The sequence below is a fragment of the Pimephales promelas genome, chromosome 14, assembly GCF_988280905.1.
Source record: "Pimephales promelas chromosome 14, fPimPro1.hap1.1, whole genome shotgun sequence".
NCBI classification, from domain to species: Eukaryota; Metazoa; Chordata; class Actinopteri; order Cypriniformes; family Leuciscidae; genus Pimephales; species Pimephales promelas.
The window spans coordinates 18,422,216-18,441,837 of NC_142782.1; the positions used below are offsets into that span (position 1 = coordinate 18,422,216).

General features: G+C 36.4%; 1 protein-coding gene across 2 annotated transcripts in view; it reads left to right on the forward strand.

Moving 5' to 3' along the window:
- The window catches only part of ipo11 (importin 11), a 167,779-nt gene that overhangs the window by 25,253 nt on the left and 122,904 nt on the right, over nucleotides 1-19,622 (forward strand). For both annotated transcript variants that reach the window (XM_089119540.1, XM_039680653.2), the window contains exons 4-5: nucleotides 3,101-3,173; nucleotides 7,006-7,209. In XM_089119540.1, coding sequence (XP_088975666.1) covers nucleotides 3,101-3,173; nucleotides 7,006-7,209 — 277 coding nt within the window. The remainder of the gene's footprint in view (nucleotides 1-3,100; nucleotides 3,174-7,005; nucleotides 7,210-19,622) is intronic.

A 19,622-nucleotide genomic window follows, 5' to 3' on the forward strand; every position in this document is an offset into this window, starting at 1 on the left:
AACGGTTTCAGTCTCTCATACTATTCGTTACAATTATTGGAAATTATATGCGTCAATGGATTAAAAAACGTTAATAAAAAGACCTAAAGTATCGATGCGGTATTGTGAGAAATGGAATTACAGTGTAAGATTTTAGACAGCACAGTGCCAGTATCAAGTGAACATCTAATTATTTTTAGGCTGTTGCCCTGCTGTAATTCCCTAACTCCTCTTCAGTTGGATTCTGGTTAGTGAGTGAACCGCTGGAGATTTCCACTCAGCTGAACAAAAGTGCTCAGTCCTCAAAAGTGCACTAGGTTTATGGAATTACATTTGTGCCAACACATTTGTGCCAATAATAATGAACATAACTTTTCAAGAAGCTAATGCAAATATAAACTGAAGAAAAAAAAAAACGCAGGCAAATGTTTTGACTTCGTTTTTAATACACTGCATGTTTTGCTAACTGTTTTCACACCTTTCTTTCGCTGATCTGAACTTACAAATGCGCTACACTAGTTTTCATTTACGCTTCTGAAGTTTTCATCCTCACATAAAACGTTAAACACAACACTGACGTCTTCGCCTCCAGGTCAAGAAGCTGTCAATCAAAACTCAGAAGCCAATGAGAACTCACTGCAGCTAGCCCCGCCCCCACGAGAGATATGCGTCAGAATGGCGAACGAAAACTCAGGGAGCGTAAACGAAAACTTCCGAACTTTTTTTACTTCAAAGTAAAAAAAAAAATACCTGCATTTTTTTTTTTTTTTTTTTTTTTTCTTCAGTTTTAGAGATATTTTATTCAGTTTCAATTTATATTTGCATTTGTTTCCTGAAAAGTTATGTTCATTATTATTGGCACAAAGGTGATTCTATAGGTTTGAAGGGTGGGATTTATTTTCTTTCAGACATCATAGAATTATCTGTACTGGTGTTTTAATGCTAATGTCGGTGCACTGAATTTTACATGGAAAAACATAAATTATTCACAATTTAAAACTGTAAAAACTGTATAATTGTGAAATATTATTACAATTTAAAATAACTTCTTTGAATATATTTTAAAATGTATTTTATTTCTGTGATGGCAAAGCTGAATTTCAGCATGATTACTCTGGTCTTCATTGTCACATGATCCTTCAGAAATCATTCTATGTCCAAAAGAACAGCATTTAATTGAAATTTAATTGAATCTTTCAGCAAAGGCCAGATTTAATAAACAGGGCAAATTAGCATGAGAGTGCAATTCCAGAAAAGCACAGGTGGAAGTGGAAAGTTCTGTGGGTGAGTTATTGACAATGCTCAAATCAAAGAACAAAGAATTTTCATAATGACCAATGCAATTTACCAAGAGCAGGGGGACATTAAAGGTGTTGTATGTATTTTTTAGCGCCCTCTATCAGCGATGTTTCAGATTGCAACCAATTTTTACAAGAGCGTTCATGCTCTTGCACGTGCTCGAACACGGCCACACTGAGACTTTCAACACACCGGAGAAAGCATCACACAAACTCATGTAAACTCCCACTGCAACGTTACAATCATAGGCTACTTTTATCAGCTTGATGTTGAACTAATGCTCCATGCTCGTACCATGATAACGTTACATTTGTGGTGTTATCTAGCATAAGGCATTTCACTAACTATTCGTGTATCTTTCACAATCAGCAATGTCAACACTGGTGAATGTATAAAATGATAACGAAAACGGTTAGTGAACTAGACTGAACAATTTCAGTGTAACAGTAATACCGTAGGATGTAACATTACTGTACTGAACGTGTCTGGAAATGTGTATTATAAACAATATGATATAGTGGGATGAGTGACGTTAGACAGTAGATCTAGTACATAAAATAAAATAAAAGTTACATCCTAAAGCACCTGCTTTTTGTTATTCTGGAACAGTCTTTTGTGTTCATTTCATGTCTCATATATGTTGCAGTTTACCTTGCTATTTCATTACAGTTTACCATTATTTCAGCATATCTGAAAACTTGTAATTTATCACAAAAAAAATAGCAGAGGTCTCTCCATAATTCAAACGCTCTGCTGATGTTGATCCGTGTTTTCGTCCCAAGTCGAAAATGGCCTTTCGATCCAAAAAACGATCCAAATTACGTTTGACCTGAGGAGCTTCAGCAGATACATTTTTGTTTTGTTTTGTTTTTTACATTTATGTGGAGTGTGTTGTGCTGGAGGCAGGTCGTTTTTTGGTGTCATCAGACTGCAGTGTCGTCACTTAGACTGTATTTAAAAGGAGAGAGGCTCGGGAGCGCGCATGCTCGTCACATCCGATGGATTTCGCAGAAAGTCCGACCCAGAGACTTCACATAAAAATAGGAATACTGGCCTTCAGAAGTAATTGCAAAACCCTACAACTGCATCATTGTAATGGGTGATTACAACCCATTCACACACAGGCAATAAAAAGGGTTACATTTTAGAAGAAAAGTTACATTTAGCACCTTTAAATAGTGGCACAAATACCTGTACATTGACTAGCGCAAACCTTAGTAAATCACCTTGCGTGATTCATTTAAATTTTCTCCTCCCATAAATTTTGTGTCTGAAAGGGATAGTCCTACAAATTCATGTGCAATAAGTTCAGCCGCAAAAATAACCATGTTCACGCCTTTTCAGCGCTGATTTTTCACTGCGTGTCTAAAGAGGGTTTGAGCTGGTGCAAGCTGTCAGTAAATCTGGCACTAAAACTATTCATTTCTTCCAATATAATTATTTTTTTATTATTTTTATGAAACCAAACTTTTAAACACTTTGAGTAATTGGACAAACCTGTTTAATTTTGCTACTTTTATTTCTTAATTTTTTTTTTTTCAGAAATTAATTTTTTAGATATCAGTTCTAAAGTTTGCAAGTTATTTTTGTAAAGCATTTTGCTGGAAAACTGTGTAAAGCTATCTTTATTAAAAATAAATGTCACTTGTATTGATATTTTTTATCAAATGTGTTGACATTTGACATTCATACATTTTTAAATTCATAGATTTTTAAAAGTGTCCAAATACTTTTTGAGGCCACTGTTTTGCTCTAGACTAGATTTAGTATCGACAACTTCCTTTCTACCTGTCACACCCTGTACTTCTCTCTTTTTCTTCAGTGCTCTCTCAGAAGAAGAGAAGTCATCCCTCCGTGCAGGTCTCATCACTAATTTTAATGAGCCGGTCAACCAGGTTAGTACACAACACACACACACACACACACACACACACACACACCACATGAAGAGTTCATTCCCTGACCATATGCTCTACCTGTCCTGTTTATGATCAGTTGACTATTAAAATGAACTACCAGACATGATTGAGGTCCATTAAACTCTTCTGGTTAGTGGAGAGTCTGATCTGTGATTCTAGTGAAAGATCAATGGGCTTGCAGTCAAAAAGCACTTAAAGTCTGTGTTGTAAAGTGTTGTGGAGCAATGCTGGGGACATTGATTTTTTTAGGGGGGAGGTTTATACCTATTGCATTAATTCAACTCTTGAGATTGAATAAAGCTTGAATCATTATAAGAAAAGTCATTATAATAAAGAGGAGTGACATACATGGATTTGTATCAACATCCAGCCCATTCTCACCCCCAAGGCGTCACTTAACTGACGCCTTGGGAAGCATTTGGACCAGAGTATGTGAGCGGAGTGGAGCGGCAACAATTTCCCCTCCACGCTCCAAGCATTATATAATCACTCCGCTCCAGCTCCGCTCCGGGTTCACCATTTACCGCTCCCGCTCCACTCCTCGCTCACTGATATCAGAAACACCGCTCCGTGTTCGCTCCCCAAGGAAATTCCGAATAAAGTATTTAAGTATGCTTTAAAATCTCACAAAATGTCTCCTCATCATAATAGATACATAGGCATAGTAAATAAATAAATAAAACAACGTTAGGAGAATAGTTGCAATGTTGTTTATTGGATTTGGATAGTGTGCAAACTTTTCTATGACATGCTATGCTTATTACAGGTTATCAGCAATTATAAATTAAATATCATTGCTGCTTTTTGCAGAGCACATTTTGTTCGGAAAGAAGAAAATAACTACGTTTTCATCAGTTATTTATCTACGGGTCGCTACATTTCTCACAGATTCATGCTCATTTAAAATCAAATACTGACAGATAGCCGACTGTATGATTACATTTGTTTGAATGCAATGCATTAGTGAGAAAGCGATTGCGTTGGTGAATAAGTGTTACCTGTTTAAAATGTGCTTTCACCCCGCCCGATCCAGCGCCCCATCTCATGAAAGTGCGTAGGCTATCTATAGGCTATTTTATTTCTCGTGGGCATAGCCTACGATATGCACTTAATGGCAAGAACGCACTTCACACCCATCCTAACCAAGGGGTTTAGTGTGCGTCATTTGCACGCACAAACAATTTTTTGGCATATAATAATAGGCACGAGAAATAAAATGTGTGCTATAGATTCGCACTTTCATGAGATCGTGGTGCCCGCCCAGGCTTGATAACTATAACCTCCCGCAGCCACTCATGTCCATCGGCGTCATCATAACCCTCACATTTTTTTCTGATTTGAGTGATCCATCTGTATCATGCTAGCGTAATGTGTTTAACACGTGAATCCTTACTAAAAATGCAGTTCTATAATGAGCCGTTGGCATGAATTGTCCTCGTGATAGAGCGGTAGTGGAGCGCGCTCGGAGCGAGTGAAAACCACGACGCTCCGACTTTTAAAAAATCCGCTCCGCGCTCTATTCAAAATCATGCCGCTCCACTCCTCGCTCCGCTCCCACTCCACTCCGCTCACATACTCTGATTTGGACATGCTTCAATATCTGACGCTTTAGGCGCCCTTTAGCGTCAGTTAGATGACGCCCTAGGATCGCGTGTACCCTACCCCCACCCCACACCTAAACCTAACCGCGTCCTCTAACTGACGCTTTCCTTTAGCGTCAGTTAGATGACGCCGTAGGATCGCGTCATGTAAGTGATGCTAAAGGGCGCCTAAAACGTCAAATATTGAAGCATGGTCAAAGGTGACGCCTTGGGGTGAGAATGCGTTGCAACATCTGCTCTTCTTGTAATAGCTTTGCCCATTTCATATTTAGATGCAGTTTTACCTAATAACTAATGGAGAATGTAACAGTCTGATTTTTTTGTTGATGTTGATTTTGATGTGGAGGATAACAGACTCAATAATATTGACAAGTTAAAAGTAGATAAATGTATCTTTTAAACACGCATTCATCATAATATTTTATAGCATTTATTTCTGTATTGTGCAGGGTTTTTTTAATGGGTTCATATTTGGACACTGTTTAGTTTATTACTGGCTAATGACTTTGCTCAAATCTCGTTGTGGAGTAACGTCACATGCACATTAAAATTAATTGTAGGCTTAAAATTGCTTTCTTATTATAGACCATGGTTGACACTGCACACATGTCTAGAGTCTTTAGTAAATGAAGATGATGTAGTACACAAACACTGCCTTGTTATTTACAAATTGAATGGCGACGTGGAAACAAAATGTGATGTAAATACATTTATTGTAGCATGTTTTCACCATGTAATAAAAACCAAAAAAAAGGTAATTGTGACTTTTTAATCTCTCTTTTCAATTCTGACTTACTATTTACTTGCTATTGCGATTTGTACTTTTTTTCTCAGAATTGTGAGCTGTAAACTTAGAAAACTTTGAAAATATTCAGCTGATAATTATGACTTTTTCTTGCAATTGCGATTTTGCATTTACATTTACATTTATTATTCATTTAGCTGACGCTTTTATCCAAAGCGACTTACAATTGCTATATATGTCAGAGGTCGTATGCCTCTGGAGCAACTAGGAGTTAAGTGTCTTGCTCAGGAAAACATTGGTGTCTCACAGTGGATTCGAACCCGGGTCTCTCACACCAAAGGCATGTGTCTTATCCACTATGCTATTCCCACCCCCCATGACTTGTGAGTTTAATAAATCTCACAATTCTGAGATTGTGAAAAATTGCAATAATGATGTTTTTTTCATACATTAATTCATTTATTTTATCTGTTTTTTATGTGGTAGCTCACCTAGTACACCACTATCAACACCAAGGTCATGGGTTTAAATCCCAGGAAACACACATAATAGTGAAATGTAAATATTAAATGCATTGTAAGTTATTTTGAAAAGAAGCATATGCTAAATGTATATTTGTAAAGAAGAATTTATTTTGATATGTACAGAGTGTGCCACCAATTATACCTATTATTACAAAACAGATGACTATAATGGAACATTTGGGAACTTTGGTCTAATTTGCAAGTATAATTTTGGCTTGAACATTGCTGTGTAATTTGCACTGAGTGTGATATAATCAGAACAGATTACTTTTTTTTTTTTTTTTTTTTGCCAAAAACATACACAAAACAAAGTACGCACACGAAAACAATTTTGCATCACACAGGTTTTTTTTTTCATAGTTTCTTCCACAGAAACCATTGGTTGCATCTCATCCAGTATTCAGTATTAGCCTACAAATCATTCTTTAATATATTAATACATGTTAATAAAACATTATCATTAATTAGATTCATGACAGATTAGGATATTGAGGTGGGTGCACCCCTTCCAGTTATCAGTGGGTGATGAATGTTTTTTTTTTTTTTGCAGCGAAAAATTCTAAAATTTGAACACTTGACCTGACCCCCCTCAGTATTGAATAGTTGGTTACATGTAAATATGGTGTAAGAAAATGAAATATGCAAAATTATAAGTCGTCCTTCATTTCAGCCATCACTTCAGAGAGGTTTGATGGCTTAAATGGCTGCTTTAATGGTGGTAACACTTCTGCATTTAGGAATATTGGATTAATTAATTCAATTAAAGTTGTTAATTTAAATCTCATAACCGTTTAAGACATGTTTTAAAGGGCTAAATGGCCACAGGATGTGAGGAATGTTACTTCAGTAGTTATTAATTTCACATTTATATATTCACACAGACAGCTGTGATTGAAATCTGCTACCTGACGTGTCCTTGAAACTTGTTTTTTTTTAAGATCGCCACACAGATAGCAGTGCTGATCGCTAAAGTGGCACGCCTGGACTGTCCTCGGCAGTGGCCCGAGCTAATCCCTATTCTGCTGGAATCTGTGAAGATTCAGGATAGTCTTCAGCAGCACAGAGCCCTGCTCACATTCTATCACGTCACAAAGACTCTGGCCTCCAAACGCCTCGCCACCGATAGGAGACTCTTTCAGGATGTGAGTAGAATCTTCCCTCACGCTCCTTACGTTCATCTGTGTTATTTTCTGCTCAACCTTTTTTTCTTAGAAATATCCCTGCTGGTCAAGGTTATGTGTCGCTTTTTATCTTTTCTTTGTGTAAAGGAATAATTTTCAGTGAAATATTGATTCGTTTTTTTAAATAAATGTATTATTAAAGAAGAAAGATACCACAGAGTGATGCTTGAGAAATTGAACTAGTACTATGTAATTGGTTGCCTTGGACAATGGTCAAGTATTTCTTAGAGCGCTGCAGGAATTTTAAAATGTAACCCAAAAAGGAAATTAATTTAATGTTAAAGCATCATGGAAATTCCCAATGAAAATTCAAAACCAGCTCTAAAATGTGCTTTTAAGTTCAATTAAATTCTCGACCAGTAATCACAACAGGAAAAATCATGAAAATTAATTTGTTGAAATGTTTGTGAAGCCTGTTACTCTTATGGTTCCTAAATAATGTTGTTATAAAAATGGTCCTATGATGCCCTTTTTCAAATTCTTGGTTTTGTTTTTGGGGTCTAGAATAGGTTTTCATGGTTAAATGTTCAAAAATCACATTATATTTCACAAATATTGCATTACTGCAGCACCTCTCGTCCATGTCTGTCAGTAATGCCTCTGGCATTATGCCTCCTTTTAGGCAAGTCATGCCACTTGGTCGCCATCTTGGCAACGCCTCCTGGCAGCTATTTTGGACTGATAAGACCAGGCTCCTGTCTGCACTTTCACTGGTGACCGGAACATACTGCTTTTATACAACTGCTTTTATAGAAACAGCAGTAAAATATGGAAAAAAAATAGCTGAAAAAGTTTGATGATTTTGCCCCAAAATAAGGTATAAAAGGTCTTCTCCCCCATAGGTTATGGTTATAGTTACCTGGGGTTCTCATATCTACTGTCGCAAACATCAACTGTGCGCATGCATCAGTGGAACCAGACGATAGGCTTACATGTTTCCCGGCTTGACCGTGGGAAGGGCGGGGCATGTGCAAACAACCGCCATCTTTGGCGTTACAGGTTTTCCCTATATAGTTGTATGGAGGATTGAGGAAGTGGCATGTCTCTATATAAATAGTCTCTGGTAACGCTCTGTTTAGTTCCGGTCTCTATGAAGCCCCTCCTTCTGAAATGCGCAATGTGCTCTGATTGCTCAATTGTGGTCAACTGCCTCAAACGTGTTTTGGAAATGTCATTGCCATTACCATAACTGTGAGTTTCAACACAATATGAACACAACTCAACCAGGCCGAAGCCTTTTTTCTGCTTTCGTCATGTGTATGTTCTTGAAAAGTTTGTTCTTGAAAATTTCATACACCTGAGTAGTGTTGTCAAAATATACTAAAAAAATTTAAACGCCACGGTACCAAATTCAGGTGGTATCGAATACCCGGTCAAACCCGGTTCTGGATGCGCATGCATGCACGAAGGGCGTGAAGATGCGTCCTCTTCATGAAAGCGCTGAGACATGGCGAGCGGCGGCGCTGCTGATGTGGTGTCTGTGTATATTAAACTGCAAAACGACTATTTAAATATGAACCCTGCATACTGTGCTTGTCTCTGTGTGAATGAACATTTCACTTAACAGTTTCATTTAACGTTACCTCTCTCACACACACACACACACACACACACACACACACACACTGAAGCACGAGTGATGCTCACGCTGTTTTCAGTCTCTGCTGCATCACGATATGATGACAATTCATGATTCCATTTATCTCCGTGAGTCATTTCATGCGCATTTTACCATTTAATTTGAGAAAAACTATCGTCATATCATATATCATACACACAGAGAAACTCAAAGGTTTTTACGGCAACCCGTCAAAATAAAAGTTTGGTTTAACTTAAAGAAATTGACAGAAATAATTATGTTAGGCTACTGTACAATATATTTAACTACATCTCCATTAATTAAAAATACTACTGGAAATAAACTGAATGTTGTATTTTTCACTTGATTGTTTTTTTTTTTATAAGCAATATTTCTCAGTATCATCAATAGTTTAATTTAAACAGCATGTAGCCTTCAATGCTTTCATAAATTTACCATCATAAACAATAAAGTGATTGAACTGCATTTAATATATATATATATATATATATATATATATATTTTTTTTTTTCAAGTAGTTAAATAAAATTAAAAAAATATACTGATTTTGCTGTGTTACTGAAATTGGTACCGAGAACTGTGACATTTAAATGGTATCGGTACCAACTACTGAAATTTGGGTACTGTGACATCCCTACACCTGAGATAAAGAATAACTCTGTTTGGAGTGGACTTTGTATTTTGTAAATTTTCAGATCTTTTTCATGCTCAAACAACAACATTACAGTTTAAAGAAATATACATTAATAACATGATTATTATCATTTTTCATATTTAATGTTATTATTATTATTATTATTAACAACAACAGTAATAATTTGTTTGTTTACTATTGTAGGGATGCATCTTTATGACCATTTTGTCAGATACCTGTAAACGATAATTCTTTAAATTTGAAAGCCGATAACCGATATATTGGCCAATAAATATAAATGCTAATTTTTATATAATTTTTGAGAGCCTGATTACAAGACCAAAAATCCCTTTGCTATTGTTTTAATGTATGATTTTAATGCATGCATTCAGATAATAAACAAAGAATAATAATTACACAATTATTAATAAAAAAAAAAAACACGTTTACATTGAAGACATTGAATTGAAGACGAAAACAGGTGGCACTTTTCTATGCAATATTCTGTTTTTTTGGTGTGTTTGTTGGGCATGACACCCGGATGTTATGCTGGTTTTATTTCAAAGAGCTTTCTGCTCTCTTATTGTCCTCCCCATTTTCCACCTTATTTTATTAGAGAGCGTCTTAGCAACTTGACATGGTGACATGGACTATCATTCGTCATTTTACCCGCTCTACAAGCACCTGCCTCTAGAAGGCACTGTTAAGCTGCGCACATGCTCACAATCTGCCCCAGTTCACTGTGCCTCACAGGAGATGTATGAGCACTCCTGTGTGAAATATCAGCAGATGTTTTGACTTCAAGCTGCATCACATTTTTTCTTCTACATTTTACTGACGTTCTGACTGGCCGCTAGAATTGTGGAGATGAGACACCTGTACCATACCAAGTTGCAGGGAGACTTGTAATTTTGACAAGTGATTTATCACTGGCATTTGTTCATGTTAATGCAGGTCCTTTTTTCTCCACTAAGAAATACTTTTCATTTGACCCCTGCAAACACTTTTAACGTCCCAACCAGTCGACAGTGAAGGAGCTTCCTCAGAACAGTGATTCCCAACCAGGAAATTATTTTGTGATATTTCCTTTTTATACCTGAAAAGCAGAAATCAAAACTTAAATAGATCTTCTTAATACATTTCACTATTAATTCTTTCTCTAGCACATTTCTACACGACTTCCCTCGGAACCCTTAAAAGCTCATGCACTTCATTAAAGAAAGAAACTACTTGGAAAGTCTTTTTTTCTACATTATTATGCTTTTGTAATATTTGCTACTTTATTATAATGAATAACTATGCTGAATAATATACTAAATGAATGTGGCTGTCTGAGTACAACATAGAACAGTTTGAAAACAATAGCTTACAAATCTGAATGGCTAATAATACCCATCTGTCATTTTTTGGGGTTTTTTACAGTCCTATTTCTCATTTAGAACAAAATTAATACAAAAAATTCTGCTGCAAAATTACATTAAAGCTCCAGTCCGTAGTTTTTCCCGTTTGTCGCCATTTCTGTTAGAAATCTGTTATTGCAGTTATTAGCGGAATTATCAACTTTACGTGGGTTGTGCCTCGGCATGGCATAGTGCGGATAAATCCAATGTCTGTCAGTCACCGCGCCAATGTGGATACTGGCATTCAGAATCACAGATGCCACTTTTTGGAAGTATGACCAACATAATAATTTTCACCAAAAAATGTCATCTGTTCCTATAAGAAACATCCACTTTTGTTAAGGGAAAAAATTTTGCAGTAAATCACACTCATTAAATCTAACGATCGCTAATCATATCATGTCAAACTGTGCAAATTATACTTTGTTCTCAAATTGTTAATATCCAACATCGCTATGTATCCTTGTTATCGCATGGGTCCGGTGGCAGTCTCTTTTTTTCTGTAGCCAATTCAAAGTCTGAACAAAGTCTTTTGCATTTTACAGCGGGTGAATCTGTTGTCACTGGTGATTGTCTTTTGAACCTTTCTGGATCCGCCATCAAATTAATACGTTTAAATAAACCTTAATATTTTCAGATGTGACGAAATGACGCAAAGACATGCTCAAATTTCCCACGGAAATCCACCAGTACAACTGAAATTAAAAACATTATTATATATTTTGAGAAATGTCAAAAGTTCATATTTCAAAATGTCATAAATGTCATATTTTGAATTTCTGAATTTCTTCTGTGGAACATAAAATAACATTTTATGAAAAATCTTGGCAACCAAACAGTTTTGGAGATTCTTTTATTTTTTATATTTTGGTTAACTTGGTTTAGTGCAAAGCCATACAGGTTTGGAAGGACTAAATAGCAAGTAAATGATCACAGAATTTTTATTTTTATGTGAATATAACATTAAGGCTTCTGTTTGGACTTTAGAGGACAGTTTACTTTTTATAGACTCATAAAGCACTGTCCATGGCTCACTGTAATAAAATAAGATTAATTACTAGTGGGTGTGAGTGTGAGGAGGCTAACAAGACAGAATTGAGTGTCCATATGGGAACTATAGTCATCAGCAATAGTCGTAAACAGATCTGATTTTATTGTGTAGGCATAAGCCTCACCGCCAGCGTCGTATTAGCCTTGAAGTTTTTAGGGAGGAAATCCGTGACTCACTAATTCAAAGTGCTTCAACACTTTAGTGGAGCCACACATTATGTGGCACATATTAATGCGCCACGAGTCTTCATGACATGTGTCTAAAGGTGTGACTGATGTGACAAACACTTGGATGAGAGGAGCTTTAGTGTTTGTCACATGGGATCTTCTGTGATTTTTGATGATCAGCAAGTAGGTTACATGCACATGTAATTACATGGTCTCAAATAATTGAAAGTGGTCACAAACTAATTTTTCTTTAATTATAAAGTTCAAGTTTTCAAGTTTTTCCATCAAAAACATCCTAATTTATAAGTAATAGGCTATTTTCTATGCTGCTTTTGGTCCACTCTTCGTAACACTCAGTTTTGAAAGGCATGCCACATTCGAGACTTGGAAGTAAATGCCCACTGCTGTGATTGGGTGACAATTTTGCATAAAATAATTTTCAATGTCCCTGTCATTACATGTGTGGAATTGTTTGAAAAACTCTTGATGTGGCTCATGTCTTGAAGCATAAGCTGCTTTTCCTCTGGTTATGCTTCAAATGGATTTCAGAGTTTACATTAAATATGAATTATATTGCTTGTTAACAATACAAGTTGATAGGTCAACTAGGAGAAATATTTTCTCTCAATGTCATGACATTTTTGGGATAAAAAGAGTATTTTGTATAATCTTTTTTTTTTTTTTTTCAACTCAACAATTGCCTTTTTGATGTCCAGGCCACACAACAAGTGTGCAAACTGTTTTATTTTTTATTTTTTCGAATGAGCATTTACAGAAAGAAAACCTGTCTAAAGTTGTACAGTGTGGAGCTGACTGCGGTTGATATAATTGGTCCCTGAGTGCAAGGATGATATAAAAGCAGAGCAAAAAGTAATGAAAGAGCAATAGATTTTCACAGTGATTTTTTTTGTTGTTGCTTTTTAGCCATTGTCGCAAAACAGACATGGATCAGGCTGACTGTAAGTTTATCAGTGTAACAAAGCTAGCTAAATCTATGTTATCAAATGGCTTGTATTTTGAACTGAATCAAGCAAAATTGTCTTGCACGTTTGAACTTGATGTGAACAAGCCTTAAAATGGAGTTAGTGTTTTAAAGTACTTTACAGGTACAAATGATATCATGTGACATATTTTTATTATGCTTCCCATCTGGTAAGAGATATGCCATAGTAAAGCCCAGAGCACTTATCCGTAGACACTGTGGCTCCTGAACCCCACAGCATCGTCTAATTTTCGCAAAGTTTACTTGCTTTTAGAGGCTCCTGGAGCTCAGTATAATTCTCCAGTGGTTGTATTGAAATGAGACATGCCAGGTGCTTTGCTGTTGATAACTCCCAAGTTTGGAAGCCCAATGTACCTCCAAGCTTCAGAACTTGGTATTTCTTATTTAGGCCAGGCACCGAACATCTGTCATATGCATGTTTAATTGTGTGCGCAACGTGACAATGTTCATCTGAAGGTGGGGATTGTATGTAAACTGCTGCTGCATGCTGTATTCCTCAATATTTGGCAACTTGGGAGCAAAGTTGCTTGAAATCTTTCTTCTAGCTAGTGAAACGGCACATAACAAGCGTCTTCTGTTAAACGCTGTAATGTTTGCTGCGAGCCACTGTGTATTGTCAGGAATTAGCACAAATTTTCCCACCTGTCTTTGTTGAAGTTTCCTTAAATCGACTGATCCAAAAAAAAAAAAAAAAAAGATTTTCCGAAAGTCTGCTCAGATATAAAGTTGATGGATTGGCTTTGCTCACCTCACCAATGTCAGTAGGTTGTTTCAAGTAGTTTTGAGTCACTTTGTGTATTTATTTGCTGCTAGACTTTAAGAAGTGAAATCTGCCTCTTTGCTGTAAAGGTACACATAGCATGAAATTGTTTTTAAAAAATGGCGTGTGTTTTTTCCTTCAACTTCTCTTAAAGGCTTTGAGACATTTTTCTGGTATGTCTTTTGTGTGATGTTGTAAATTGCATTTATTGAGTGCTAGAGTGAATTCACAACCTAGGTAAGGAATGGGAGAGATAAAATAAATCACCTTTAATGGGAGAAATCATAGCAACCTTGAGCAATGTTGAAACTGTCAGGTACGCTTCCAGTATTTTATGTCAAACGAATTCTTGATGTGCAGAGGACAATAGTGGTGTTCGGTTTTATCAGGCATTATTCATAGTAGTATTCGGGTTAAAAAAATAGCCTATACAACAGAATTTGAGTAATCAAATAAAACAAAAGTCTGCATGAATTAAATATGTAATGAGTCTTATTAGAGCTGCTGAAGTTATTCATTCAAGATCAGTGAGAGATTGTTTAATTAACATTAATGGGATTCAAATTAATTAACCAATCAGTAGTACCCTTGATCAGCTCTACCAAACGTGGATGTTTCCACTAAAAAACGAACAGTGTTATTATGTTTTGATTGATACTGCGAAGCTGCTTTGATGCAATCTATATTGTGAAAAGAGCTATATAAATATACTTGACTTGACTTAATGGCGGCAGGTATATTAGGCTGCTGTCAATTTAAGACCTAACACATGGATCCGATATACTGATGATACACATCAGATTTTCTCCCAACTGTTTACGTTCACTTAAGACATAACCAACTGTGTTTATGTGAATATTTGCTAAGATAGGCATTTTTACTTTTTCTGTGTAGAAAGTTGCAACGGGAACAGTGAGGTGAGACAGAGAGTACTTAATTAATGGCTTAATTATGTGCTTTTAATATCATGCGCATCCTGCAGTTTAGCAAGGGTAAACTGCAATCGCGGCCTGATATGGATGCTAAGTACAGATAAGTATTTATCTTATTGGTAGCACTTCTCCTATATTTTGTCATATTATGCTGCTTTTTATGCTTTATGGCAGCCATACACTGTGCAATTTTCGTCTGACTTTGAGCCGAATTCTGACCCGTGCGACTCTTTTTCGTGTCGGACCAATTTTCAGCTTTGTCGTGCTTCATTTGTCGTGCAATTTTCGTGCAGTGTAGAGGGAGAAATGAGAGGCGATTAACCTCTCAAATGAGCACAAATGAATGAAAAAGCCATTCATTTGTGCTCAATTTATACCATTTGATGAAACTGGATGGGATCTTAAGCTAGCTTGCTATTGCTAGCCTCTTCGAAATTGCCTACCCTTCCTTTAATCTGCTGAATGATTAAAACAGACTGGTGTACGAGACCGGTAGCATTGCATCTCACAGGTGCCGCTCATCGTTAATCACACCACCGGCCTCGTGTCGTTCTCCACACGGCCCTCACTCATCCTGCTCGCCACAGTAAACATGATGAATGACGACTGTAGAACGCAAAAGCCGAATCCTGGACGTTTTGGGGCGATCTCGAAACACATTTTCGGGCAGACTCATAACGGAGAATCACTAGTAGCTTAGACTGTTGTTTACCTACTGCGTGGTTACCGGTAGGCGTGGCCTCCTGGGGCAGCGAAGCAAGTGCATTCTGGGAGTTGTTGTCTTTCATCCACATAAGCCAAAAATACATTTTCTGTCTTTTTTCAGTCTAGAAAGCTCCAAATTCAAAAATAATTTCACAATAATTACCCATTTTAAATACACATTCATCTTTCCAGAGGTGGAGGGACCCTTTAATTAGCAATCCAGCCCCCTGTCAGTGCAAATTAATATCAGCTGGTTTAGTCCAAATGGTGTCATTGCCAAGGTGTCACACAAGACACTTTTCATGATGGATAAAAGCAAAGAGCCGTCTCAAGACCTTTGCAACATAATTGTTGCAAAACATAATGATGGCATTGGTTGTAGGCACATTTCTAAGCACTTGAATGTTCCAGTGAGCACTGCTGGGGCCATAATATGGATCAATCATTTCACCACGAATTTGCCTCGACCAGGTGTTCCTCGCAAGGTTTCTGACAGAGGAGTGAAAAGAATAATCATAAGAGTTGTCCAAGAGCCAAGCATCACTTGTGGAGAGCTTTAAAAGACCTGCAATTAGCAGGTACTGTTGTCTCAAAGAAAACACTAAGTAATGCACTCCACCACCATGTATTGTTTGCACACTCACCACGCAAGACTCCATTGCTGAGAAAAAAAAGCATGTTGAAGCTCGTTTAAAGTTTGCTGAGAGAGCTGAGATCAGATGTTTGGATGCCATAATACACCATGTTTGAAGGAGAAATGGCAATGCACATCACCCAAAAAACACCATACCAACAGTGAAGTTTGGAGATGGGAACATCATGGTGTGGGGCTGCTTTTCAGCAAATGGTACTGGCAAACTTCACGTAATTGGACGATAAAATCAAGGAAGGATGGATGGGCAAATTTACCAAGACATTCTTGACAAAAATCTGCTGCCATTTACCAGGATGATGAAGATGAAACGAGGCAAGGGACATTTCAGCAAGACAATGACCCCAAACACACAGCCAAGGAAACTCTCAATTAGTTTCAAAGAAAGACAAAAAACCTGCTAGAATGGCCCAACCAATCACCTGACTTAAATCCCATTGAAAATCTATGGAAAGAAAGGAAGATAAAGATTCAGAGAAGAGGTCATTACCAACAAAGGCTTTTGTACAAATTAAATAAATAATTTTATTTTATAATAAAAGTATTATATTTTATTAAAATAATTTAAATTAAAAAAAATAATGATATTTTATTAAATATCAGTAAGTGTGTTGAATACTTTTTCCCTGTGTGATTTCACATTATTACACATAACTTATGTTCTTATTTGTTTTAGATTACTTTGGTTGTTACCAACATCTGGTGAACATTTCATGTCAATAGCACCTTTGGAAATATATTGACATGTTCAATAATTATTTCACACGCTGTAGATTAACAATCAATAGATTAACTGGCTAGTCGTAGTAATAATCAATAGATCAATCGTTAATCAAAAAATATATAAATAATAATTAATAAAAAAAAAAATAATAATCGGTAGTTACAACCCTAGTTCTCATCTAATGGCACCAGAAGCAGGCCACTGTTGAACTTAACATTTACCATGGAGTATATCATTTCAAGTCAGACCAACAATTTAAAAAAAACTTTCCCTGACCTCAATTTTGGGTGAGGGCAACTGGCACCGAACAGCTCCTCATCTTAACTGCTAGTCTTCAATTGTGATTATTTTCTCTGTCACTTTCAGAAGTTGATGTCTGTGCAGCCACTCACATTTTGTTGGGAAAACTCTTGACTGTAAATCCACAGTGTAGGTGAAATGTTCAAGTTTCCATTAACAGGCTACACTTAGTTTTAAAGTTTACTTATTTTACTGTGCTAAATTAGTTTGCAGAGGCAGGAAATAATTAGTTTGTGCTGATCCCTCCATCTGACCTGTAGCATGACATGAACTATTGTGTCTGTTAATGGTCATTTTGTGATTTGTTCAGCATTCTCAATGTGCTCTGTAATGATTTGATTCTAAAAACAAGACATATTTTGTTATGTCTTAAAAGAATAAAATATTTCCATGGTAATTTGGTAATTACTGTACACATGGTATGCCTCTCATAATATCCCTAATGTGAACATATGCACTCTCATATGATTATTACAGCTGTTCCTTCACTCTGGCTCTTGGTAATTGCTGATCATTTCACCTGTTGCTAGGCTGTCTTGTCAATATAAATGCACAAATAACAAGAACAACAAAAATGTTTTTCACAGCCTACACATCATTTGCTCTTATGATAACTATCATTTGCCACCTGGTCTTTCCAACAGTTGCTACATTTGCAAATGACAAATAACTATGTTGATCCTTTTGGCATATGTAAACAGCATTTGCACTATAGATCAAAATTTCAATACTAATTGTGCAGAAAAAAAGTGTTGTCTTTAGATGCATAAATTGGAAACCTTTGGCATATTCTACAGATGGTCTTTCATCTCTAAAATGAGGACGTTGACGTCTTTCAGAACAAGAACATTTGCATTTTGCAATATGTCAAATAGCCGTCTACTGATTGAGGTAGAAGAGCTGTGCGCTTCTCTTGCGTTTGAAAATAAGGATAATACATGTGATGGACTTCTAAAAATAATGCGGCAAAGGCATCCTCTCGATTTATTTTATAGTGTTCCAGTTTCACGTGAGGTTTTAATTGTAAAACATTTAAATACGTAATATTTAAATATAATTTGATTTTATTTAATAAAATGTATTAATAATAATGTAAGTAGATATAATTAAATTATTTAAAATTTGGTATATTTACATGAGTGATTATCATCATATATTAATAAGATAATATCACTGTCCTTTTTTTACAAGGAGACACCAGACACGCATGTTTAACAATAGCTGCTAACATGTGCTAACAATGGAAATTTGCATTCCGAGGTTACACCTTTGGAGAGCAGGAGATCATCTGCCTGGACCATCTGCCCCAAACCCAATGATAATTATTCACATTAAACCATATAGATTTTCGGGTGAATTCCATGTTATCTCAGCATGAGGGAGTGGGGGGAAGAGAAGTATTCTCAGGTGAGACTTTACGTCTCAGATGGTGATGCTAACTTCACAAGAGTCAGTTCAAATGTTGCGTTCCTTTGTTCAGTAGCTTTCTCTTCCAGTTCTTCCAGTATTTAATTCCCAAGGTCACTTTTCAATGCATAGAAATCTGTTTTTTATTGTCCTGTCCATTGTAGACCATCTATCCGTTTACAAGATGTTCTGCCTGTAGCGACATGTCAAGTGTGTGTTTGTGTCTTCTGTAACACTGTGGCTTTTGCAGTGGTGTAAATGATGTGCCACATGTGCAAGTCCAGGGAAATGCAGTATACTGTGTTCACAAGCTCATGTGGATCACTCACAGCAGATTTATATGATCCTGTTGAATTGGATTTGACAGAAAAAAAACAGTTCTGTGACCTTAATCGAACGACATTGATTGCTTCTTGGAAAGTGTGTGATAGGAATATAGATGTTGTTTTTATGTGAAGTGTAGCTAAATAAGTATTGATGTTGCTGCCTCTTTGTGATCTTACTAGTGGACATGTACAGAACAAGCAGTATAAACACTAATGCAACACCTTTGAGTTCTGATGTAATGTGTTCGAAATGCACTTTTATGTGCAGCCTAAAACTTTTTGATTCGTTTAGATTGTTCTTGCAAAGTGGAGACTAAGATTTTTTTTTCATCCAGAGAGCTGTGGGTATCATTCATGCCATAAATTTTCATGTCCACATTCTTTTTTTAAATGTATATATCGATTTCTTGATTGTAACTTTGAACTGATATCGATTCTTAACCCTCTGGGGTCTGAGGTGTTTTCTGGGTCCTGGAGGTGTTCTGACATGCTCTGACATTTGTGCTGTTTTCTGTTACTTGTGACATTTTCATGGCTAAAGTCTGATGATTACACTGTATTCAGCACAAACTCTGCTACAATAATATGTCAGCAGCACATATGTAAAATTTTGTCACTGAAATAAGGTCATAAAACCCATACTGATTATTTCTTCAAGACTTTTGAAAATTGTATCACATAGCCTAGAGTATTTGCTCCACAACTATGTGAAA